Here is a 25073-nt window from a genome sequence, read left to right as displayed (position 1 = left end):
TTTCAGGCCAGATTGGACCTCAAAGCCTGGCTCTCCTCACTCTATCATGCTGCCTACAGTTGATGGCAAGTGGTATGTTTTCTAGTCCTTTCCCAGGCTCTTGCACAGGCCTAATGCAGCACTGCTCTCCAGGAAGAGGGTCGGTTTAGTGTGGAGGAGATTTTGTCAGGAGCCTGGCCCCGAACTCAGGACTCTGCCACCCCGAGTCCCTAAACCCCCACCAAGGTTGCAAAGGCATTGCTGCAGCCACTCTGCTCCCTTGGAAAGGGGCTTTGTCTAGGTCATGCCCCTGGCCTCACAGGGAAATGGTTCATTCCCCCAGGGCAGGGCCACTGGATATGTCAGTTACCTGGAGTAACCTGGCAGGTCTGGGTAGACAGGAAGAGATTATTTGCTCTTTCAGCCACAATTGCAGTGCATTCTCCTGTGGCCTAAAAAGAGAGAGAGAGAGAGAAAGAGAGAGAGACCATTTCTGTTAATCTTTCAGTGGAGAAGTGCACCTACTACTGTTGCCTAGTATGGCTTTCCTTTATCTAACACTTGTCAAGATTCTTTTCTGACAGAGTTTGGAGACACAAGAATTGTAGGGGACAGATTTGTTTTGGTCTGAGAAATGTGACTCAGCTCTATATGGAAAACCTACAGAAGCAAGGCGGTGGGCAGGAGCCAGACCTTCAAACCAAGTTTTCCCATTGGAATCAGGTCTAGAAAATGCATACAGACTGTTATGGCTTGCTCTTGATAAAACTCCATCACCCTGGTCTAAAACAACAAATGTGTATTATCTGTCTTCAAAGTCTGTGTGAATTTTCCCAAGCACAGAGCTAATCAGCTTGCCACCTTTCCTTTCTGCATATGTTATTTTCTTTTCCTTTATTGTACCTCAAATGTAGACAATAATATTCTATGTAATAGATAATAAGTCCCTCTTTGATGTAAAACCTGAGAAAAACAATAAAAGCCTGTCTAGGTAAGGGTCAGGGCACTCTCCCCTTGAGAGAGTAGCCATGCCATTCCCTTTTTCTCCACAGGATTGCTGTCTCCTGTGCATTTATTCTCGTCTTTCAGTCACAACAGGTAGACTCTGCTGGCTGGAGTCCACCACAAGAATGAACATTTTTGTAGCTTAATCATTATTATTTACAAGCCGCTGATATTCATGAGGCATCAAGATGAGTGGCAGTATAAACATGGAGGTTTTAGGGAGATTTATGTTTGGGGCTCTGGAGATACTTCTCTTTCACCAAGATGAACACAATGCCCTAGAATCAGCTGGCTCTACTCTCTTCTTAACTTACTTTTCAACTTCAGCATTCAAGTGCACACAGGGTGCAGGTCTTTTGCCATTAAAGAGGTGAGTCCATGTACTGTGGAAAGTGCAGCTTACTGGCAGATACTGTCTGCAGCCTCCCTCACTCAAGGCCAAACAACCAGCCATGATGTGACACACAGATGTTAGGTACTTGGATAAGATTGCCATTGTTGTTAAAATAAAGCCCTTCCATAGTGGATCTCCTTGCATCCTCCAACAAACAGGTGAGGTCAATTTTACCTCCACTTTACAAGGGAGCCCAAGGGTTCAGAGTGGTCAGCCAGTTGGAGGCAAAGCAGGATGCAAACTCAGGTCTGTGCAAACTAAGCAGCCACGGTATCCCTTACAAGCCTTTGATCTCAGCACAAATATCAATCTGTTCACTCTCTGTAACCTGGCCCATGTGTCCCAATTGGTCATTAGAGTCCCCTCCTCATGGGAGGGCTTTCTCCACATTTAATGGCTGGCCTCTCCATGCCCTTTCTGTCTAGGCAAGAACACAGACATCGAGCATTTCACTTTTCTAAACACTTGAGGGTTTATGTGCACCCCCCACAAACAGGCTCACAACACTTATCGTCCCCAGCACTGGTGAAATAATCACAGTCCCCACGGAGAAAACCTGAGGCTCTGGAGCATCCCACTTACAGCCTGCTCAGCTTCCTTGTAGTCACAATCCTGCCAGGATTTGTCACTTTGAACAGGACAGTCTCCCTCCTTGATCTGGTACTTGATTGAATAGAATGGTTGCTCGTCATCCTGAAAAAAGGCAATGAAAGATATGCAGGCTTTATTCAACTGATGCAACCGCCAACTATTTGAGTGGCAACTAGTACATTTATATATAGTGGATATGATGTAATTTAATCAGATCTAAACATTTATTAAAAATGTGGAAAGTTATAAATACTCAGAAGAATGTTCATAGTATGTTTATAAATATATATGTTTTAAGTCACAAAATAGTATCCTTAGTATTAGCCTATTTTTAAGGTATTATATATTTTTATTTTATATATGAGGAGAAAAGAGGCACAGATAATAACTTGTTTAAATTCTGTTTAAAAGAATTCAAATAGTGTTTTTTCCATTATTGCCTAAATTCTTGAAGGTAATGAAAGGTGCAGACAGGATTCAAATTCAGGAAAGTGTATATATATATATATAATTGATTATGCTATTACAGTTTTCCCATTTTCTGCCTTCATTCCCCTCCACCCTGCACACCCTCTCCCACCCACATTCCCCGCTTTAGTTCATGTCCATGTGTCATAAGTTCTTATCTTCTACATTTCCCATACTATTCTTGTCCTCCCCCTGTCTATTTTCTACCTACCATCTATGCTACTTATTCTCTGTACCTTTTCCCCCTCTTTCCTCCTCCCATTCCCCTGTTACTAACCCTCCATGTGATCTCCATTTCTGTGGTTCTGTTCCTGTTCTAGTTGTTTGCTTAGTGTGTTTTTGTTTTTGTTTTAGGTCTAGTTGTTAATAATTGTGAGTTTGCTGTCATTCTATTGTTTTTTATCTTCTTTTTCTTAGATAAATCCCTTTAACATTTCATATAATAAGGGCTAGGTGATGATGAACTCCTTTAACTTGACCTTATCTGAGAAGCACTTTATCTGCCCTTCCATTCTAAATGAAAGCTTTGCTGGATAGAGCAATCTGGGATGTAAGTCCTTGCCTTCATGACTAGGAATACTCATTTCCAGCCCCCTCTTACCTGTAAGGTCTCTTTTGAGAAATCAGCTGACAGTCTGATGGGAACTCCTTTGTAGATTACTGTCTCCTTATCTCTTGCTGCTTCTAGGATTCTCTCCATTTTTACCTTGGCTAATGTAATTATGATGTGTCTTGTGTGTTCCTTCTTGGGTCCAACATCTTTGGTACTCTCTGAGCTTCCTGGACTTCCTGGAAGTCTATTTCCTTTGCCAGATTGGAGAAGTTCTCCTTTATTATTTGTTCAAATAAGTTTTCCACTTGTTGCTCTTCCTCTTCTTCTGGTACCCCTATATTCGGATGCTGGAACATTTAAAGATGTCCTGGAGGTCCCTAAGCCTCTCCTCATTTTTTTAAATTCTTATTTCTTCATTCTTTTCTGATTGGATGTTTTTTTCTTTCTTCTGGTCCACTCCATTGATTGGAGTCCCAGTTTCCTTCCCATCACTATTGGTTCCCTGTGCATTTTCCTTTATTTCACTTAGGGTAACGTTCATTTTTTTCATCTAATTTGAGACCAATTTCATCCTGTGAGCATCCTGATTACCAGTGTTTTGAACTATGCACCTGATAGGTTGGCTATCTCTTCATTGCTTAGTTATATTTTTTCTGGAGCTTTGATCTGTTCTTTAGTTTGGGCCTTTTTTTTTTTTTGTCTTGACACACCAGTTACATAGTGAAGGGTGGAGCCTTAGGTGTTCACCAGGACAGGGGAAACCAGGTCACAGCATTGTGACGCTGTGTGGGGCAAGGGTCTGAAAGGGAACAGTGCCTCTTGCTCCACTCTCTGCCAGATTTCAGTCACTTCCCCCACTTCCCAGAAGCAAATTGGACCCTTCTGGTGCTGATTTTCTGGTGGGTGGGCTTGTGTACATTCTAGGTCCCTGTGGGTCTCTCCAATGAACACTCCTGTAAGGCTGGGAGTTTCTTCTGCTGCTGCCTCAACCCTCACAGGTGTTTTCAATCAGTGGTTTGAGGCTTTATTTCCCCGCACTGGAACCCTGGGTTGTGCAGTCTGTCCACTCCCCCTTTGTTTCACTTGGTTTATCTGCGCCAGAATGTGGGACCACTGAGTCCGCAATGGACTGCTGCCTTGCCACACATCCTCTCTGCCCAGTTGCCTGTCTCCACCCCTCCTACCAGTCTGGATGAATGTGTCTTCTTTAACTCCTTGGTTGTTAGACTTCCATACAGTTGAATTTTCTGTCAGTTCTGATTGTTTTTTGTTTTTAAATTGTTGTTGTCCTTCTTTTGGTTGTGTGAGGAGGCACAGTATGTCTACCTATGCTTCCATCTTGGCCAGAAGTTCTTGACTGAGTATTTTTTGAAAACAAAAATATATTACTTTTCCAGTAAGAAGAAACTGAGGACATTTTATTTTTGAAAAAAAAAATGTTAACAGCTATCTCTGAATAGTGGAATTAGTTATGATAATTTTAATATTTATAATTGCTTTGTTTTGTTTTCTATTTTTTCTAGCATATCACAAAAGAATTAGTTAAACTTTTAAAGTTCAAAGGTTCTGAGTTAGATGGGTGTTCATGTGCAAAGTCCAGGCATGTTGCAGCAGCAAGGGACCTGAGAGGAGATGTTGTCCAGTCCTTCACTTTGCAGGTGAGAGGACAGAAGCCCCAGTGACAGGCCACAATAGCTTAGGCAGCCTCCCACCTTGGAAAGGCCCAGCCAGCCCAGGTCTGAGGTCTCCTGAGTCCCAGGGCAGTGCTCTCTCAGAGCCTGCCTGCCTCAGAATATGTGCATCTGGGAGATGATGGAGTCAAATGAGGTCAACTCTGAGGTTCCTTCCAGCTCTCAGATTTCAATGAAGCAGTAGGTGGTAGTGGTATACATAGAAAAATAAAGAGTAACTCTATGGAAATTTGAAAAAAAAGAACATATTTGCTACAGATGTCAGCCAAGGAAGATAACACCATGAAATGTTGCTGAGCGCACTAAGCCTCACATCATCTAATCACATCAAATGGCTGAATTTTTTCTGCCACCAAAGTGAACTATCACAGAGACACCACAAAATTCACTTAAACAAATTACTAAAAGTTTGTATTTTGTTTTCTTAACTTTGATTTTGTTCTTTTCAAAAATAATTTGCTTTCTTTTGTATGCCACAAAACAGATTTCTAGTTTCAAAATAGGATACACAAAAACAGAAATATCCCCCTTCCATACCATCTTCATATTCACCAATATAAGAAGTCCTTTTGGAATATAAGCAAGTGACTAAACAGGTGTTGAACCACTGAATCTATCAGTTAACATGTAACCTGTTATGGCAGAATAAATAACAAAGTGCCTCAAAGAAAGATTTTAATTTTCCAAAAATAAAAGTGTCTAAGTGGATCATATATGACCAAACCAAAATCTTTTATTGCAGGTTTAATGGTAAAGATGTATAACTCACTAGCATGGGAGGAAAGCTGAAATTCTTAACTAGTAAATATATCCAAATTGAGAATTTCTACATTTCTTCAGAAAATAAAACCAAAACTCCTGTGGAATGCCTTTACTTCATGTGTACCTAATATTACAACAGTAAAACAGACACCAGAATGTTGATGACAGCCCAACAATGCTGGACGCAGGACGTTTACACATACCACTTTTGTCTAAAAGTCTAACAGGTTGATTGACAATGTCTAGACAGCATGTCACATGATCCTATTTGGTGCTTCTTCACCATGGTCCAAGATCGTTAAATGGATACAGCCAAGGACTGAGCCCCAACTTTCAGGAAAAAGACCACAGAGAAAAATCAGGGTGTTTATTTGGTCCTTGCATCATCTGTGTTCTGGAATGGAAAACAGAAGGTGGAAAACACAGACTTCCAGGAGTTAAGGAGTTGGAAAAAGGTGGTGGAGAGTCACACAGTATATGAGTAAGACCACTGGGCATGAGATGGCAGAGGTGCGGCAAAAGAGAGCTCCCACAGGAACAAATACTTATATTCTTGCTGTGTCTCTCCCCCAATGACCTTGGGATATCTGTATGTGATAATAAGTAGATGAATTATGTAATAAGGCAGTGTATTGAAATGTATCCATCCTGTAAGATTAACCACCACAGACAGAGATATGTGATACCAGGCACATTCTTTAAGTTTTCTTGTGTTGGATTTGATTTGTTTGTCTTCAAGGCTATCCAGCTTAACTCTTCCCAGGGATTTTCTGGGAAGTGTGAGGAGGCACAGTGTGTCTACCTATGCTTCCTTCTTGGCCAGAAGTTCTAAGAGAAGAGTGGTCTACTGAGAGAAGAGTGGTCTACTGAGACTGGTTTGCTTAATCTTTCTGTTTTTAAAAAAAGATTTTATTTTTTTTTAGGGATAGAAGAAGGTAGGGAGAAATAGAGGGAGAGAAACATTGATGTGTACGTGAAACATTGATTGGTTGTTTCTCACAAGCTCCCCAACTGGCGACTGAGCCCACAACCCAAGAATGTGCAATGACCAGAAATCCAACTGGTGATCTTTCTCCCTGCAGGACAACACTGAACCAACTGAGCCAAGCCTGCCAGGGCTTAATCTTTCCTCTATCAAAACATGATTGGTTTTAAGGAAAAATAAAGCTTAAGTTTGCTTAATTTTTATGTTTTCCCCTTCAGTTACACCATTCTGAGTGTTTTCATATAAAGAAAAAAATCACACACAACAGCATAAAACCACAATAGTTTTTGATGCATCCAGGTGACGTACCCTCAGGATGCTCTAGATGTTTCCAGGTAACTTTGTAGTTTATGGACTATTGATTTGTCCAGCAACAAAGGTCAAAATCAAATGCATTAGTGATACGAAAATGCCCAGTTTTCTCTATGAGGTTCATGACTGCAGTACAATGTTTCTTTCTCCAGCGTCATTCACCTTCTGGGAAGCTCTACCAGCTCACCTAGGCATGCTTTGTCCCGTTCACCATTCTTTACTTGCTTATCTGATTTGCTTTGCTTTACTGGACTTTTCAGTTCAAGAATCTGGTTCTTGTTGGTTTTTAATGAGGGTGGCAATGGTTCATGATGTACAGGGAAGTAGCAGAACTGTTTTCACTGTTGCTGCCATCACTTTAACTAACTCTTGGACTTGGACTGTCTCTTCTATTTACAGGTCTTTCCATTTTGGAGTCATTGTCGTTATCCTCTTCCTCATCTGATTCCTCATCATCTTCATTTGAATGCAGATCTTTTCATGATAGACCTAAAGGACCTTGCTGCCTCATCTGGGACTGTGTGAAGCTGGTCCTGAAATTGGAGCTGGAGTGGAGCTTGCAGGACTGGGTTGTACAGAGCTGTGCTCCAGTGGAGGGAAGTTGGCCCAGAGCAGACTGGAGCCACACAGGAATATACTGGGCCATGGAGTCCCTGGGAGAAGGCTGAAGGGACAGCTGCCCAGATTCCCCTGTCCCCCACACCCAGATGAGTCTTTCTTTGCCCACACTGCCCACAGATGCCACCCTACCAGGTCTGAAAGTTTGTCTTTCTTGGAATCACATACCCTGTCAGGATTTATCTTCAACCTGAGTGTATCAACCAGCAATTAAAATAATATTCAAAACCAAATAGAATATTACTATAACCCTTTATGTGTTCAGCAATAGGAACATTTTGGCAGATATTTTGTCAAATACAGCAGAACCATGAGAATCTCATTTGTGACTCCTCTTAGATGTAGACTCCTCTTCACTGCCCCTCATTACCCTAGCTTTATTGTGGTATAACTGACAAATAAACTGTATATATTTAAGATGTAAAATGAGAAAATTTGACATACATATACATTGTGAAATCAGTACCACACTAAGTTAATTAACACATCATCACCTCACATAATTACCTGTTTCCTGTGTGTGGTGAGAACGCTTAAGGTACAGCTTTTTGGCAAATTTCAGGTACACAACACAGTATTATCAGCTCTACCCAGCAAGCTGTATGGCAGACCCCCAGGAGCAGTCATCATCCTATGACTGAAAGTCTGTCCCCGTGACCAGTGCCTCCCCACTGCATCCCCCCACAGCCCCTGGCAACCACCATTCTGTTTTCTGCCTCTAGGATTTTGACTTTTTAAATTTTTATGCATAAGGACATTTATATAGTATTTGTTAGATGCAACCCCTTAGTCACCCCCTCCTCATTAGAGGTCTGGAGGTCTTTGTATTTTTGTCTGAGTCTGCTCACCCAGGAAATCTTGCTAGGTCTGAGTTCAAGGATTCTCCAGCTCTGCATAGTCCCTTTCAAGTAACTCCATCTACCTTTCTTTCATTTCACCCTAGGACACCCCTCCTCTGATCACCCAGGAAGCAAATCTTGGTGGATGAGGACCAGTTGTACCCTGCCCTCCACCCCAGCCCAGAGGTGGGATTGGTCTTTTGTAAATGCTGTGAGGTCCTACCTTTGATCACCACTTCTTTGGTGATTTGTGTGTGTGTGCACATATGTGTGTGTGTGTGTGTGTCTGTGTCTCAGGTTCCGAGTGACCACACAAATCCCAAATGACCTCAAGGCTGAACACAGCTCACTCACCGTCTTGTTGACTTCAGTTATGTGGTACAGCACAAACTGGTTGCCACTTTTGCTTCCACTGTTATATTCCTTCAGAGCTAAGTCCACAGCCTTAAATACATCTTCATCATTGCAGTCGATTGCTTGCCAGTTGTCCTCCTTGGTTAAACTTGGTAGCAGTCTGGAGAAAAGGAGAAGGATGGCAATGAACTTCATGATTTAACAGTCTCCCTCTGGTAGTTTCACCAACAATTGGGAGCTGCTTTGGATGCTGATGGTGACTCTCTTCAGCCTCTTGTTTCCTGTGTCTGTGCTTTCTCTGCCTAGCACCTCAGGGGCCTGCTTGGATCCCTGCTGCCACCCACAATTTGCCCTATTAGCAAAGAACAAACAGCTCTGCTGGGTTATCCAAACAGATCTCAGGCTGGTACATTACAACACTGGGGTCAGTGACAACAAATGCTTGTTTGCATTTGGGAATCAGGTGGGAGCACAGAGCAAATTTCCATGCAATTGCACAACTTTGATAGGAAATCAGAGCAGGAACTAATAAAGGAGAAAACAACACCAACCTCATGTTATTCCCTTTTCCAAATGACTTTCCCAAAGCCATTTATGAAGGTCACTCTATGTGACACAATGCTACCATGTGCAGACACCTTTCAATAAAATGTCTTTGCATACCCAGGGAGCCACACACATAATGAGTACAGTAATTTCCTCCCTGGGACATTGGAGCAGTCAAAAATAAAAAAACAGGTATCCTGTCTGCCTCTGGCCAAGTCAGCCCTTCTCCACTCAATTGTATTAGTGTAGAAAGGAAAATGTTCCCCAGAATAGGGAGGACAGAGAAGAAGCATAAGGAGAGATGGGATGAGTGAAGCCCACTCACCCTGTCCTTCTTTCTCATGTCTGGTTTGGTGGATCCCAGGGAGTCTTTCATTCACCAAGGCTCAGTAACCTTTCTGATGAAGTCAGACAATTCAGGGAGGGGAGTCCTGGGGCGAGCCCTTAGTAGATGTTTGCCCTCATTTCTTACCCTTCCCCCACCCCCCACAAAAGATGTTTGAAGGCTTTGTTGTTATTGATAGGGTCTCTAGTTTTGTGTCCTGAGAGCCCCTGAAAAGAGGGGTCAATGGGGCTGAATGATGGCCTTGTAGCCAAGTGGCAGATACATGAACTTGGCAGTGAGTCCCACCTTGATGCAATGCAGCTCTGCTGCTTGATGGCTGTGTTATTCTGAGCACATCATGGTCATATAGCCTTTCTGAGCCTCAGTGTCCTCATTTGGGAAACATGAAAAATTTTAGTACCTTAACAAGGTTTGTTTGAGGAGTAAATGAGATACCATATGTGCAGGGCCTGATAATTAGTTCTTATAAATTATGTCTAATATTAGGGTGGGATGGTTCAAGATATCTGAGTCACTGAAGCAGATTCAGGTGTGTGGTGATGGCAGAAGGTAGATTTTAGTGTGTGTTTGGGGGAGGTGTGGGTTTAGAAAATAAAACTAAGGGTGAAGGAAACTTGGGTAGGTTCTTAGTCTGGGAAGAAAGAGGAACTCACAAGGATGGAGAAGCTGAGAGTGAGGGAGTGAGGAGATGACTGCTGTGCTCAGTCCCGGCGGGGCTGGGAAGGGGCACCAGGCTGGTCACTGTGGGTGTTTCAAGTGGAGGCTCAGAAACAGAAAATGGCAGGAATTCAGGCAGCAAAATAAATAGGACAGCACTTGAATTTGGAGGCTGACCTGGGTCTAATTCCAGTCCCTTACAATTTACTGACCATAACAGACATTAAACATTCATATACTTTTTAGCTATCATGTAGAAAAAATCTAGACAATGCAGCAATCAATGGTATCTTGTGTAATCCTCTAGCACAATGTAAGATACCTAGAGTAGGGATTGTTTCTTATCCCATTACTCACTTGCAGCAACGCTGTTTGCATATTATAAATGCATTTAATTGAAACAAATTGACAACATTCAATCTTAGGTTTTCTGGGTAATATTTGTAGTAACTCAAGCAATATTTGTGAAAGTACTTTGTAAATTAAAGAGCACTAGACACATGCTTCTGTGAGTTATTAAACTATGTATTCTTTGTGTGGGGGTTCTTCCTGGATTTCACCCGTCTGTGCTTTCTACCCAAGCAGCCCACCCTGTGTTCACACCTGGTGAAGGAAGGTCGATTCTGCAGAGCCCACATTCAGCTGCTGCCACCCAGGCTGTTTATGGCTGGCAGCTGTTCTGACTGGTGGTTGTATCTGCTCTGCTGGTCGGCGCTGGTGTCATATTGGTTATTCAATTGTTTGGTATCATCATGTGGCTCCAGGAAATGAAGTCTAGGGAGGAAAGGGAAATGGGCTGCCACCATCATCGTGTTTTAGAGAAGGAAGATGAGGCCTGAGTAGGTTTAATGACTTTCTTAGGACCTTAGAGTCCATTAATTGTGAGTGTGGGCTTAGAACCCAGCGGGGCCTTCTCCACAGTCACATTCTTTCCTGTTTGTTACACTACTGAATACACTGCCAGGCTCTGCTTTCTTTCCAGTTTTACTAAGAAATAATTGACACACATCACTGTATAAGTTTAAGGTGTGCGGCATGATGCTGTGATTTACCATAACGGGTTTAGTTAACATTAATTTCCTCATATAGATACAATAAAAGGAAAAACTTCCTGTGATGAGAACTCTTAGGATTTACTCTCTTAACCTCTTGTGTGTATATTACAGAGCAGTGTTCACTATAGTCACCATGCTGTAAATTACATTCCTAGACCTCACTTGTCTTAGAAGTGAAGTTTGTGTCTGTTGACCTCATTCCTCTATGTCCTGTTTTTGAGTCCTTTCCTTGATTAGCCTTCTGCTCCTCTTCAGCTCCTCTGAAAGGAGCACATCAGTCATCTCCTCCTTCTCCCACTTCTGCTTCTTCATTTTTGTGGGCCCCTCCTTCTTACCAGCCTGAAACGTAGTTGTTTTGTTTTGTTTTGTTTTTTATTTTCTCTCCCTTCCCCCATTAGAATCTACCTTCTGTAGTCACCACACACCCTGAAACTGCTTCAGTAAGTCAGATAGAAGCAGGGGTGTCCAACCGCAGCCCGTGGGCCACATGTGGCCCAGGATGGCTATGAATGCAGACCAACACACAGTTGTAAATTTCCTTAAAACATTATGAGATTTTTTTCTTTAGTATTTGTGTATTGAACATGTGGCCCGAGACAGCTCTACTTTTTCTAGTGAGGCCCAGAGATGCCAAAAGTTCGGACACCCCTAATTTTAAAGTCTCATTAACTTGTGTCTAAATGCTTGAGCCTGATTTGGGAAAAAGAGAAAAGAAAGAGAATTTAAGTGTGGAAAAAGAGTGTCCTGGGATCAAAAGTGAATAAAGAAAACTTTTTGAGACTAGAAAGCCCCTAGCCTGGGGAAGAGGTATGAGAAGAACAGAGTCTGGGGGCCTGGGAGCAGAGGATACCTCTGCCCTGCTTTTTGGAAATGTGGGCTGAAAGACAGCAAGATCTTGAGGAGCAAACAGTCACACAGTATCTCTTGGCAGTCATGTTCATCAGTAGTCTTACCAAGACTCCTACAACCCCAGTTTGATGCAGAGGTAGCAGATAAACCACACCCAAAGAGTGATGTGAACAGGGTAGGAAGCATCCCTCAGCAGGGGTACCTGATGGCCCAGCGATAAAGAATCAGATCTCTTTCTTGTGCCCACCGCCTTGGACTAGGTGAGAGTCTCAAATGTGGCATAACTTTGTGCGGGGAGCAGCATGGTGGGGGAACTCCAAGAAGGTTAAGTTTTCTATTAGCCCAGTAGGATGGCAACCTGAAGTAAAAATTAATATGCTCTAAAAAGAAAGTGATATTTCTGGTGCACTTAAATTTATGATCATGATTCATGTCTATAAAGTTCTTTGTACATTATAGCCTGAGCTTTGTTTGCTTTATAATTAAAATTAGAACTTATTTTTCCAAAACAAAATTTAGAGGACTAGAAATTTAAAAAAAAAGTAGAAGAGAATTTGGATCACTTTTATAAGAATAATCATTTATTTGACAATGTATAGTTTCTTGGTATGCCCAGCTACAGCATAAGTATTAATTAATAGAGGAATGATGCTGGCATTTCAGGAGTCCAGTCCAGGAAATAGAAAAGTCTGAGCATCAGAGATTTGTCTTGAGTATTGTAGTAGCCACTGAGAGAATTAACTTCTGATTTGTCACTCCAAGCTTTTCCTTCTCCTCTCCATTTGTCTTGCTCTTCTCACGCCATCACCTCCCCCACCCACATTTTGTCCTATCCTGAACATGAAAGTAAGGTAAAATAGCTTCTAATTTTGCATTTATTACTGGTTATATTTTATTTATTGTTCTAATTCAGAACATTACTCATCTTTCCAGGAACTCAGCTTTTCTTTTGGTAATGTATACGCAAAAAACTTTGAGACTTGTGAAAACTCCCTCTTAAACATCCCTGGACATGATTCAGAGGCTGATTGAGGGAAGGGCTGAATTTTTGGCTTTAGAGGATGGTCGTGGTTGGGCAATGAGAAGATAGGAAAATTGGCTTCAGGAAGAGGAAGAACTTCACCATTCTTTAATGGAGGGAATCGGTTAACATATCCAATTCGTCTCCATTGGAAGGGATGGTGTCCTCTACCTGGACCTCTTTCTTCTGAATGCCTAGGTGGTGGGCCATGGTTCCTGTGATGGTGATCTTGGGGACCTTGGCTATGAGGTGGTGGGTCACAGGGTCCGTGGTCATAAAAGTCATGGCCATGGGGAGGGGGTCCATGGGGATGGTGCCCATGAGGACGATGTCCATGGGGAGGGGGTCCATGGGGATGGTGCCCATGAGGACGGTGTCCATGAGGATGATGCCCATGAGGATGGTGCCCATGGGGATGGTGCTCACTGGAACTATGATTACGAGGGTGTACGTGGGTTCTATTGGCGCCAAAATGGAAGTGATGACATCTTAAAGGAGGAAATGGCAGAGGAGGTCCTGGTGGAGGAGGTCCTGGTGGAAGTGGTGGTCTGTCTGAGTGATTTGTGTCTTCTAGAGAAGGTGGGTATCCACGTTTATGTATCTTGTGGGGATGGCGGTAATCTCTGGACCCATTATTCTTAAATGGATGCTTGCCAATGTAGAGGAAGGGAGGCCCCAGATGGAGCGGTACATCACTGATGTTTCTATGGTCCTGGAAAAGGACACAGAAAAGTGAATATCACCATATAAAGGAGAAATTAGAAATTTAATTTGATTTAGGCCAATGTCTACCACCATCTTGGATTCTACAAAGAAATCTTAAAAGTAAGAGAACAAAAAAGGGTTCTCAAATTTTTATCTAGCTGAAGTTGGCATTTCAAACACAAACAAAAACTGTCATCTACCACTATCATTTCATAGTAGGAATAATATTGATGACAACAGAAAAATAATCACAGAGTAAAGGATGGTTCTTTAAATAAAATATATTAAAACACAAAAAAACTTTTCTTATTATCTTTGTTTTTCTCACTTCAACATAAAGTGCCAAATTTATAGAAGGCTACTCATCTGTAGGCCAATATTTAGAAAACTAGTGCCTTATAATTTAGTCGCTCAACGGAGTTCTGAGGTCCTATGATATAAGCATTTCTTACTCCTAAAAGGATGAACACTTTGCCTCTTCACCCTCCTTAAGTTTTAACTTTTTAAAAAAAATCTATGCAGCCATGTTCATGGTGACTAACCTGCTCTCCCCTGCCCTCCCTGCCCCAGCTCTTAGGTTTGGCACATGAATATTTGAATTATTTTCAGGTTTTTTGCTGGTATAAAAAATACTGTGAAGAATATTTGAGTGCAGAACAAAGGTTTCTACACACAGATATTCTCATAAAATATTGTTTTGCATCTTATTTTGTATATCTTTATAGATAAACTTGAAACTAATTCATTCCCATTAGCCTCTGTGCCTAATAATAAAACTAGGATTACTAAGTCTCAGTGCTGGAGTCCAAACTGCAAGGACCATTTTCAAATTTATTAAATGTTGATTAAATTAGTCATATTTTACTTTCATGCCAAATCTTACCCTTTCCAATTTTTGGAAAAAACTTCATACTTGTGTCATACCATCAATTGCACTCATTTCCCCAGGGGCTGTTCTCTCTGTATTTCTCTTAAACCCTTCCCCCATCACATCTCATCTCTCTCATACACACCCCCACACACCAACACACACACAGAAATAAGAACAAAATACACTGCGTGTGTGAAAATATTATTTAGTCTGGCACTGCTCATGACAAAGTCTGCTTAGGCTACCCACCTTAAGTTTGAAGACTTCACAATTTATGACTACATCCTCTGGAGTTTCCATGTCAGAGGTTCCTACATTATAGGACAAATCTAATTTGCAGAAACCAAAAACCTACAAATAAGAGAGAAGCCTGTTAGTGTGTGTGTGTGTGTGTGTGTGTGTGTGTGTGTGTGTATACATGCATGTATGCAGGTGATGTAAAGGTATGCTGGAGTTGTGAACTTCCAGACATTCTGGAAAGGAAGGAGAGCTCTAGAAAAATCAGGGTAATAGTATCAAGTATCTCTACCAGTTATTTAACAATATTTCCTAGTCAACACTTTGGGGAAAGTACAGGTTCCAAAGCTCTTCATAACAAGTTGCTGTGGTTCTTTTTTTAAATATTTTTTTCTTTTATTGATTCTAGAGAGAGAGAGGAAGGGAGAGAGAAAGAGAGGGAGAGAAACATTGATGTGAGAGAGAAACATTGATCGGCTGTCTCCATCTGAGGACCAAACCCACAACCCAGGCATGTGCTGTGACCAGAAATCAAACCTGTGACCTTTCAGTTTGCAGGATCATGCCCAACCAACTGAGCCACACCAGCCAGGGCACAAGTTGTTGTGTTTCTCTTCTATGACTGGTCACTAGCATTGAGCTTCCCCATGGGTAGTAGTAGGGAATATTATGTCCTTAATGCCTTGACTTTAGGCCATCTACTCTGCACTGAAGACCTGAATTGCTTGTGCCTAGAGAAAATGAATAGTGTAAAGGAGAGACTTATACAACTTTAACCAGTTCCTCAGAGAAGAGCTGGAAAGGAGAAAGCCAATATAAAAACAGTTTTACATAGACCTTGTCAAAGTGACTATTTGCTGCCCCTACCCTAAGTTCAGAGGTTACAACTGGCTGGCTCCCCTCTGATGCAGAGAATTGTAAACCCAGCTGTCACAGTTACAAGAAGTCTCTTTTAGAAAAGACTGTTAAGCATTGAGGTTATGAATACAGTTTGGCATCAGACAGACCTACTTTAACCCTGGTTTCATCATTTACCAGTTGTGTGAGGCTTAGGTAAGTTGCATAAAATTTCTGAAACTCAGTTTTTGTTTGTAAATGGGTACAGTACTATCTACCCACAGGTTGTGGGAGGAGTTAATTAAATAAGATAATGCTATAAAGCACTTAGTACTGAGCTCCTCTTCACCAGCCTCCACGTTTCTGCACTGGGTTTACATTATCCACAACAAGACAGTTAAGAGTGTGTTGGGATGGGAGTGGGGGAGGTAGTGTTGTTTCTGGTGGCCACTAAGCAGGATTCTAGAACTACTTCATGTTGCACAGTTGAACAGCCAGAAAAAGAATTAATAAATACTTTCTCTCTTCTGGCCTTGGAAAACACATTGTTGTACTCCATAAAAATCCTGGACTTGAAATCAGAAGACCACCATTAAAATCCTATGACCTAACACTTTCTAGCTAAGTGCCCATGGGTAAGTATTTAAGCTTCTAGGCCCTTCTGTCCCAGTGAAATGGAAGCAGACACTTGTTTCTCCTCAATGGGGTTGTCACAGGGCTCTAACAAGACAATAATATATGTTTTGTAAACTATAGATTGCTATATGAATGCTGTGTATCACTCATAACATCTTCCTGCATGCACATGAGTATCAATTTATAAATTATAAAGGGAAAAATCACACTGGACTGAGCATAGAAATGGATTCTGATACCAGCTTGGTGGTGAACATTGGGAAAGACCCTTACTTTACTGATCCTATTACCTCCCCATTTATCAAATAGGATCACTGTGAGGAGTAAATGAGATAAAGTAAATGAAAGCACCCCTCCCTGAATGTAGGTTTTTAATGCATTCCAGTTATTCGTTTTAGCTAAGTCTTTAATCCTAATGAACTAAAAAAAACCCCTCAGTGTTAATTTTAGGTATATATCATGTATATTTTAAAAATGATATTCTCATGGTTCACTTAATTCTCCATGTTTCAGTTTCCCCATATGTAAATTGGGGATATAAATAATATCTGGTTCATAGGGGTAATGGGTTAACATATGTGTAAAGCCCTTACAAGGGTATCTGGCACATAATTAACCTCTAAATATTACCTAGTATTTCACAGACATCTAATATACTCACATTATGGTGCCTGGGAAAATGGTGATGAGAGCAATTCCTTACAGAGAAGTCCAGATAGTAACCGGTTCTTTCCCCTCCTCTCTACAACAAATAGGATCAAAGGAGTTTCAGGAACATTAAAAAAAAAAGGCAGTAGATACCTACTATTTAATATACTGTAAAGGCAGTATGCAGATTCAAAATCACCAATATGTGCTATTCTTCTTATTGTCTTTTCCTTTTTAAAATGTATTGTATAAGTGATAAGGTAAATACTATTTCATTGAAAAGATTTAGATTATACAGACATAATCAAGCATAGTGTAAAAAGTCATTCTTCCTGCACTTCAGCCTGTTCTTCTCAGAGGTCCCATTATCATTCACTTGATGTGTTTTCCCTTCTAGCCTTTTCCTAAATATGTTGTGTATATACAAGTATATCTAATTATTTAATGTAAAGGGTCTCATAGTCTAAGTATTGTTCTGTAACCTGCTTTCCCCTTAGCAATGTATTTTGAAACTCTTTCTAGTGCATGTAGGTCCAAAACATTCTTTTCAGTAATTGCACTGTATTCATTCCACTGCTTGTATGCACCATAATCTATTTAATTTTATATTTTCAAAATACAAGACAACATCAACTTCTCTACAAGACCATTCTGTGTGGGAGTTGGGAGGCACTTGTGTTTTTGGGCTGGGAGGAAGAACCAACAGCCTAGCTCCAGCCATACCACTGAGCCTCTGTTTTCCATCATAATACAAGGAGATTAGGACCAGGTGATTTTAATGATTCACATAACCCTAATATGCTCTTCTGTCTTTTGCTCTTTTTTTTGTTTGGGTTTTTCCCCTCACTGTTAGATATCACATTCCTCACAACTCCCCAAAATAAAAAATTATAGGAGGGCAGTTCTGTGGTATCTGCTGCCTGTCTCTTGATACTGAAACAGGGGTTCTCAATTTTAAAAACAGCTGGTATTTGTCTTTCTTTTTCTGACTTCTTTAACTTAGCATTGTATCCTCTACGTCCATCCATATTGTCAAAATGCTAAAAAAATCATTCTTTTTTTATAACAGAGTAATATTTCATTATATATAATCATGGATGGTTATATATGTATAACATGATATATATATATATATATATATATATATATATATATATATATATCACATCTTTCTCTAATTGTCTATCAGTACACATTTAGGTTGCTTCCATATCTTGGCTATTGTAAAATAATGCTGCAATGAATATAAGGGTGTATATATCTTTTTGAATTTCTATATAGCTGAAACTAATACAATATTGAATGTTAACTGTAACTGAAAAAATTTTAAATTATAATAATAAAATCAGCTGGCCGTGTGAGGTCGCTGGAGAGGGTCAGTGCTACTGAATTTGTGCCTGCAATGTTGGAGCCTGGGGCCTCAGACTCTAATTGGACATTACTGCAGACTCACCACTCTTGCAACTTTCTCCACTTGGTCCACTCTGAAAGAGGCAAAGTCACTATTTTCCGTTTTATACTTCTCAAAGGCTTTCTCTGCTACTTTTCTGTAGAGTTCGGTATCCTCAAAGAAGTCAACGAGTACTGGGCTGTCTTTAGTGTTGGCCAGTACAGAGAAGACTGGAGAAAGAAGATGGCAGCTTTGTGGTTATTGGGTTGGAAACAGCAATGTCAATGCTGAGACTTAATGCATATAAACATGGTGGCAAGAATGACAAAAGTTTCCATTTTACAGATAGGAAAATTGAGGCTTGGAGATGCTAAGAAACTTGTTCTAGCAAATCAGCCAATCATCAGCAGAGCTAAACTTAAACCCAGATCCTCCTGATGTTCAAGTTTCTGTCATGACCCTATTTGTGATGCCCCACTTCCATCATTCCTAGAGTGTTAATGTTTTAATGAATGCTTCCTATCTCTGCCAAGGAGGGAGAGCATCATTAACATGAAGTTTTGCCCAGAGGGAGAAGATACAGCTCAATCGTCTTTAAGGCAACCTCCTGAAGGATTTGCTTGGTTGTTCAATTTTTATATACTGAATCATGTTGAGATTTGCTATTTTTAAAAGAATTCTGTGCTAATTCTTTTTGGAAAAGTAAATAGTAAGAGCACAGAATTTGTATTCAACACTCGTGGGGTAGGGTTATATTCACCACATTTTTACTGTGTGCCTGAGGCCAAGTAACTCTGAAACTCTTTGAACCTCTTTGAACCTCAGTTATTTTAACTCTAAAATAGAAAGTATCATAACTTCAGTCTTGTTGTGAGATTAAATGAGATGACATGTGTATAACTGCTTTGTAAACTGTAGTATTAATATATAACTTAGATGCTGAGTGCTAAGTACTTTGGAAGTATGCTACATAAAGCATCTGATTTAATTCTAACAAAAGTCCAAAAAGCTAAGACTATTATTAGCTTTATTTTACCCATGAGGAATGCTTAAAGAGGGTAATTACCTTACCCTCAAGACCCTGCAACTTATAAATGAAGAGGCTAAGATTTAAATTCAAGCAAATCTGACCCTAGAGCCCATGTTCTCTACAGTGATGCTACACTGCCTCATGTAGATTCCTTTTTACGTATAGAATTTCTTTTTTAAAAAGTGCACCAATATAACACAGGAAACCTCTCTTGCTTCTCTTCTCAGAGAGTAATAATCAATTCCATGAGCATAGGCATCATTTTCAATATGTACCTCATAGTTTTATGTGTTAAATACCACTGTCTGATTGAATTCTATATTAATCTAGAATTAAGTAGCATTTTAATAGATTGCCATACCAGAGTTTGTGGTACAGTTGAAGTCATTCACTCTTAGATCCTGAAATTCATTCAAACATGTTGTGACTATTACTTTACATTGTCCGATCACCTGTAAGAAAGAGGAGTTTGTCCTTGCTTACTGCTTTCTTCAGGTTGGATATGAAGAAACAAAGAAGTGATACAACATACTCTATTATCTTCTTAAAATTTATTTGCAGTTTCTCTCAACAAATCCTCTTTCAAAAACCCATATTTTCTTAATCTGTTCCTGTGAGTTAGATGCTATAGGAATCCAAAACCCTTAAGAGGACCAGGGAGAAACTCTTTAAGCAGGCCATGGCTATATCTTAAGCATTTTCAAGATGAAGCAATGCTAAAATTTCTAGGTACGTAAATGTCTTATTTTCTGGAACTGAAATCTTAGATCTGTGCTTTTTCATCTTTGTGTTCTCTTGTGGCAGAGATCCTGGGACCTGAGTACCCACATTCAGTGTGCAGAACAAGACCCCATTCCTCAAGGCAATTGCAACTAATCCCTTTGGCCATTTCTGCTAATGGGGCCAGCCTTCATCAGACGCAGTTACAAGTTCATAGGTTCCTAGACCCATAGACTGTCAGGGCCATAAAGGATCTTAGAGTTTATCTGTTCTAAACTCTTTCTCTTATTTTACAGCTAAGAAGACGGAAGTCTACCAACATTAGGTGATTTGCACAAGGTCTCACAGCTGGTCATGCTATACCAAGTGACCACAAGCCCCAATGACTTACTTTGAACTGGGTTTGTAGGTATGGCTCTCAAGAGAATATTAATTAAGGCTGACATAATCTTCATTAGTCAAAAGACAGAAACTGGTCTTACTCTTTTGCTGTGTTAGCCTAGGCACATAACTACCCTGAATAGATAGAAGTCAAGAATGATAAGAAGAGATGGTGCCATGGTTACTTACTATATCAGATGGACGTCTAGAAATAGCTGGCTCACAGTCATCCCAGTGTTTCCTGGATTGGACCGGGCAGTCAACTTCTTTCACATCTAAGACTAAGTAATAGACAGCTACGGATTCCTAAGAAATTCCAAGAGAGCAGCAGGTGAGTAGCATGTGGGTGCCTCATATGTTTTCAGTAGAATCAATCTCTTGATTTATTTCTTTTTTAAATCATCACCAGAGGATATGCTTTTTATTGATTTGAAAGAGAGAGACACATTGAAATGAGAAACACTGATCCTCCCACCCCTCCCTGTGGAATATCTTTTTTTGAAATGTTTCATGTCTTTTCTTCATTTTCATTTATCTAAATTTCACTGCTTGGATCTGGTCTTCATTTCCTCATCCCTGAACATGTAAAATAGCTTTATAGTTCATGTCCATGTCACCTGCATCCATCTCCCCAGGCACATTGTGCTCCTCCCCACTTATATTACATTTAGAGATAGCACTGGGCCAATTCATCCTGTGTCCTACAATGTGGCAGAGAGCCTGGAATGGAACTAGTAGCTACTGAATTGCTGGCTGAGTCCTAAATCTCTGTACTCATTCTCAGTAACTGTAGTGCCTCCACATCTAATACTTTTATGAATAAAGTTATCTGCTTGTCCTCTGTGGTGTTCTATTGTCTGACCTCCTTGATTTTAGTGGTTCTCCAAAAGGGTAGTTTATTTTAGGGGGTTGTCGAGGGAGGCCGCCCTCCATAATCTCTATCAAGCCCTAAAATCTACTCCAAATAAGCATATGATCTAAGTCAGTGCTTTTCTTTCTCGTTTTTAATCATTTTTATTGTTGTTTCAACATAGTTGTCTCCATTTTCCCACCACCACTTTCCCTGCCCCACCCACCCCCACCTCCTACCCTCAATCCTACCCACCTTTGGCTTTGTCCATGGGTCCATTACACATGTTCTTGATGACCCTTTCCCTTATTTCCCCCATTATCTCTCTCCCCTCTCCCCTCTGGTTACTGTCAGTTTGTTCTTTATTTCAGTGTCTCTGGTTATATTTTGCTTGTTTGTTTTGTTGATTAGGTTCCACTTACAGGTGAGGTCATACGGTATTTGTCATTCACTGCCGGGCTTACTTCACTTAGCATAATGCTTTCCATTTCCATCTATGCTGTTGCAAAGGGTAGGAGCTCCTTCTTTCTTTCTGCTGCGTAGTATTCCATTGTGTATATGTACCATAGTTTTTTGATCCACTCATTTACTGATGGGCACCTAGGTTGCTTCCAGCACTTGGCTATTGTAAATTGTGCTGCTATGAACATTGGGTTCATAGATTCTTTTGAATTGATTTTCGGGATTCTTAGGGTATAATTCCAGCAGTGGAATGCTGGGTCAAAAGGCAGTTCCATTTTCAGTTGTTTTGAGGAAATTCCATACTGTTTTCCTCAGTAGCTATACCAGTCTGCATTCTCATCAACAATGTACTAGGGTTGCCTTTTCTCCACAACTTTGCCTGCACTAACAAGTTGTTGATTTGTTTATGATGGTCATTCTGACCGGTGTGAAGTGATATCTCATTATGGTTTTAATTTGCATCTTTCTGATGGCTAGTGATGCTGAACTTTGTTTCATATGTCTCTGGCCCTCTGTATGTCCTCCTTGGAGTAGTGTCTGTTCAGGTATTTTGCTAAGTCAGTGATTTTCAACCTTTTGCATCTCATGGTACACATAAACTAATTACTAAAATTCTGCAGCACACCAAAAAAATTTTTTTTCTTGCTGATCAGACAAAAAGTGGTATAATTTTGATTCATTCATACAAGGTGAATGAATCATACCAGGTGAATATTGTTATGTTGGCTGTTGTCATTTTTTTAAATTCGACAATCTAAGAAAAAAGAGGTCAGTGCCCCTGACTAAATAGTCAGGTATTGCATGTTTTAAAAATTCTTGTGACACACCAGTGTGCCTCTTGCAGCACACTGGTTGAAAACTGCTGACCTAAGTGAAGACAGCAGGCTTGCTTTGCATCAAGATAAGACTACATTCTTTTTTTCTCCCTGCTACCTGTGCCAAATCTCACATAGAGCTTCTAGAATACCCTGCTTATATTTAACTACTCCCTAATACTCTCCTTCCTGATTTCTTACCCACATAGAGGTAGATCCTGTAATTCCTCAGGCCATCTTCCTATTCAAATCCTGCTTATTTGATGGGACCCAAATAAAGCTTTCTCTCATTCAGTTATAATAGATCACATTTCATTAAATTGTCCAGCATCTATACCACTCACTTGGTCACTTAAATATATCCTACCCTACACAGTTTGTCTATATGTGTGTGTGAGCTGATGATTATTCCCATAAGGACAAGCACCACAGTTCATTCTAATTTTTCTCTTACAGTACTTAGCATTTGATTGGACTCATCATAAGTATTCATAGACTGATTCACAGTTAAGGACATGCTAATAACAAATGTTAATTTAAAAAAAAATAAAACAGTTTAGAGCCAGCAGCAGAAACTAAATAGAAAACCCTAACCAAAGCCATTCCACTGTGCAAAGCAATAGGCTTACAGACTAGAGACACATTTGCCCCTGGTGCATAGTTTTCCAACTAAGCTCTTTCATCAGCAATTTCTTACCATTTTGTCCAAGTGGGCATCAGCAACCCTCAGCAACTGGAAAAGGTAGCCATTCCGACGTCCTTTATTGATCAGGTCTAGAGCTTTCTCAGCCAGGGACTCAGTAGCATTGCAGTCTATGGGACTCACAGCACAGGAATACTGCAGGGTGATCAAAAGGATGGAAAGCAGAGCTGCTGTGAATGCCTTCATTGTGTTAAAATCTGAAAACCATTCCTTGTTATGGTATACCACAGCAGAGAATTTTGTTCAAACTTTTAAACACACATGCACACACACTATTAATTAAATGGTTTTTGTCCATTTTTATTGTGTGACCAGGGAGATTCACCTTGACCCCTGGTTAAAATGTCTGTCAGCATGCTGTAAATGATTAATTGGTCCTGGGGACAGAATGTTGAAATGTTCTGGTGAGTGGGTGAAACTGCCATCTGCACAAATCTGGATATTTCTAGTCGATACCAGATCCACAGTGTGTTTTTGACCATAAGCACTGCCTCGTTAGTGTGGGCGATAGGGTTAGAAGTAATTTTCCTACATCTGCCTGCCTATCTCAGCCAGAAATTACCACCATGAGTCCCCTCTTTGGATTATAGCACTAGAAGTCTTTAGTAGAAAGCAGCTGTATTATTTAAGGGAGAGGTCTCAGGGGTGTCCAACCTTTTGACATCTCTGGGCCACACTGGAAGAAGGATTGTCTTGGGCCACACATTAAATACATTAAACACTAACAAAAACAAAATCTCATAATATTTTAAGTAAATTTACAATTTTGTATTGGGCCATATTCATAGCCACCCTGGGCTCCATGCAGCCCATGGGCTGCAGGTTGGACACCCCTGTTCAGACAGTTAACACCAAAAAGGAATGGAGTTCAGGTAGAACAGAATGATTAAGAGATTGTTTCTTTGAAGTCAGATCTCAGTTTCAACTCTGCATTGTTATTCTTCTACTGTGTGATGCTGGGTAAGCTATGAAACTTCTCTGAGTCTTAGTTTCCTCATATATAAAAAGGGGGTTAATACTGCTTAGCAAGATGGTATGATAATTAAATAAGAAAACATAATGTAACCAATACAATTCTTGGCATGGATTCAGGTGCTGAATAAATTATGCTATTTATTATTATTATTGTTTTTGTTATTATTATTATGCTTGAGAAGAAGTTGGGGACACCCCATATATTTCCAGTTTTCCATGGCCCTTAAAGTGTAGCCAAAAAAAAATTGGTTCATGTGTAAGAGAACCATAGTGAAGGTAGAAGTCAAGCCAGTTGATGCCCACCCATCCCAGAAAAGTAGTTAGAGAGACTATACCATTGGGGCAGGGACTCAGAATTGGGGGACGGAGCTGGGATTAAGCTGATTCCTCAGCCCTCGGCCCAGAAAACTCAAATAGTTTTTTGATCCACTCATTTACTGATGGGCACCTACGTTGCTTCCAGCACTTGGCTGTTGTAAATTGTGCTGCTATGAACATTGGGGTGCATAGGTTCTTTTGGATTGGTGTTTCAGGGCTCTTAAGCACACATGTATCTTTTGAAGTGTGAGAGGTGTTATGTGCTGAACTGTGACCCCCAAAATTCATATAATGAAGTCCTAATCCCCAGTACCTCAGAATGTGACTATATTTGGATAGAAGTCTTTAAAAAGGTAATTAAGTAAAATGAAGTTAGTACACAGGGACCTAATCCAATATGACTGGTGTCCTTATAAGAAGAGGTGATTAGGATACAGATGAGCACAGAGGGAAGACCATGTGGGGACACA

At 40.5% G+C, this 25073-nt stretch overlaps 2 protein-coding genes across 3 annotated transcripts in view; both read right to left on the bottom strand.

The window, feature by feature from the left end:
* LOC114490814 (kininogen-1-like) overlaps positions 1-8900 on the bottom strand; it is a 39358-nt gene extending 30458 nt beyond the window's left edge. Inside the window, exons 1-3 of the mRNA XM_028504871.2 lie at positions 8552-8900; positions 1961-2071; positions 350-431 (exon numbers count right to left, since the gene is read on the bottom strand). Of these exons, the coding sequence (XP_028360672.1) occupies positions 350-431; positions 1961-2071; positions 8552-8746 (388 nt within the window). The 5' untranslated portion in view covers positions 8747-8900. The remainder of the gene's footprint in view (positions 1-349; positions 432-1960; positions 2072-8551) is intronic.
* A 3666-nt stretch (positions 8901-12566) lies between these two features.
* HRG (histidine rich glycoprotein) lies at positions 12567-23566 on the bottom strand. 2 transcript variants are annotated; one of them, XM_036017816.1, is made up of 8 exons: positions 23305-23566; positions 20670-20786; positions 19741-19831; positions 18413-18579; positions 16973-17053; positions 14851-14952; positions 13385-13737; positions 12567-13324 (listed from the first exon to the last, which is right to left on the bottom strand). In XM_036017816.1, the coding sequence occupies exons 1-8, from the start codon at positions 23494-23496 to the stop codon at positions 12922-12924; spliced, it is 1506 nt and encodes a 501-aa protein (XP_035873709.1). In that variant the 5' UTR covers positions 23497-23566; the 3' UTR covers positions 12567-12921. The 2 variants fall into 2 exon arrangements, with proteins under 2 accessions (XP_035873709.1, XP_035873710.1); XM_036017817.1 differs by having other exon boundaries at positions 13400-13737.
* Between the last annotated feature and the right edge of the window lie 1507 nt (positions 23567-25073).

The sequence above is a fragment of the Phyllostomus discolor genome, chromosome 2 (assembly GCF_004126475.2).
Source record: "Phyllostomus discolor isolate MPI-MPIP mPhyDis1 chromosome 2, mPhyDis1.pri.v3, whole genome shotgun sequence".
NCBI classification, from domain to species: Eukaryota; Metazoa; Chordata; class Mammalia; order Chiroptera; family Phyllostomidae; genus Phyllostomus; species Phyllostomus discolor.
Note: the sequence above shows the minus strand (reverse complement) of the source record. Positions and strands in the feature narration are given on the sequence as shown.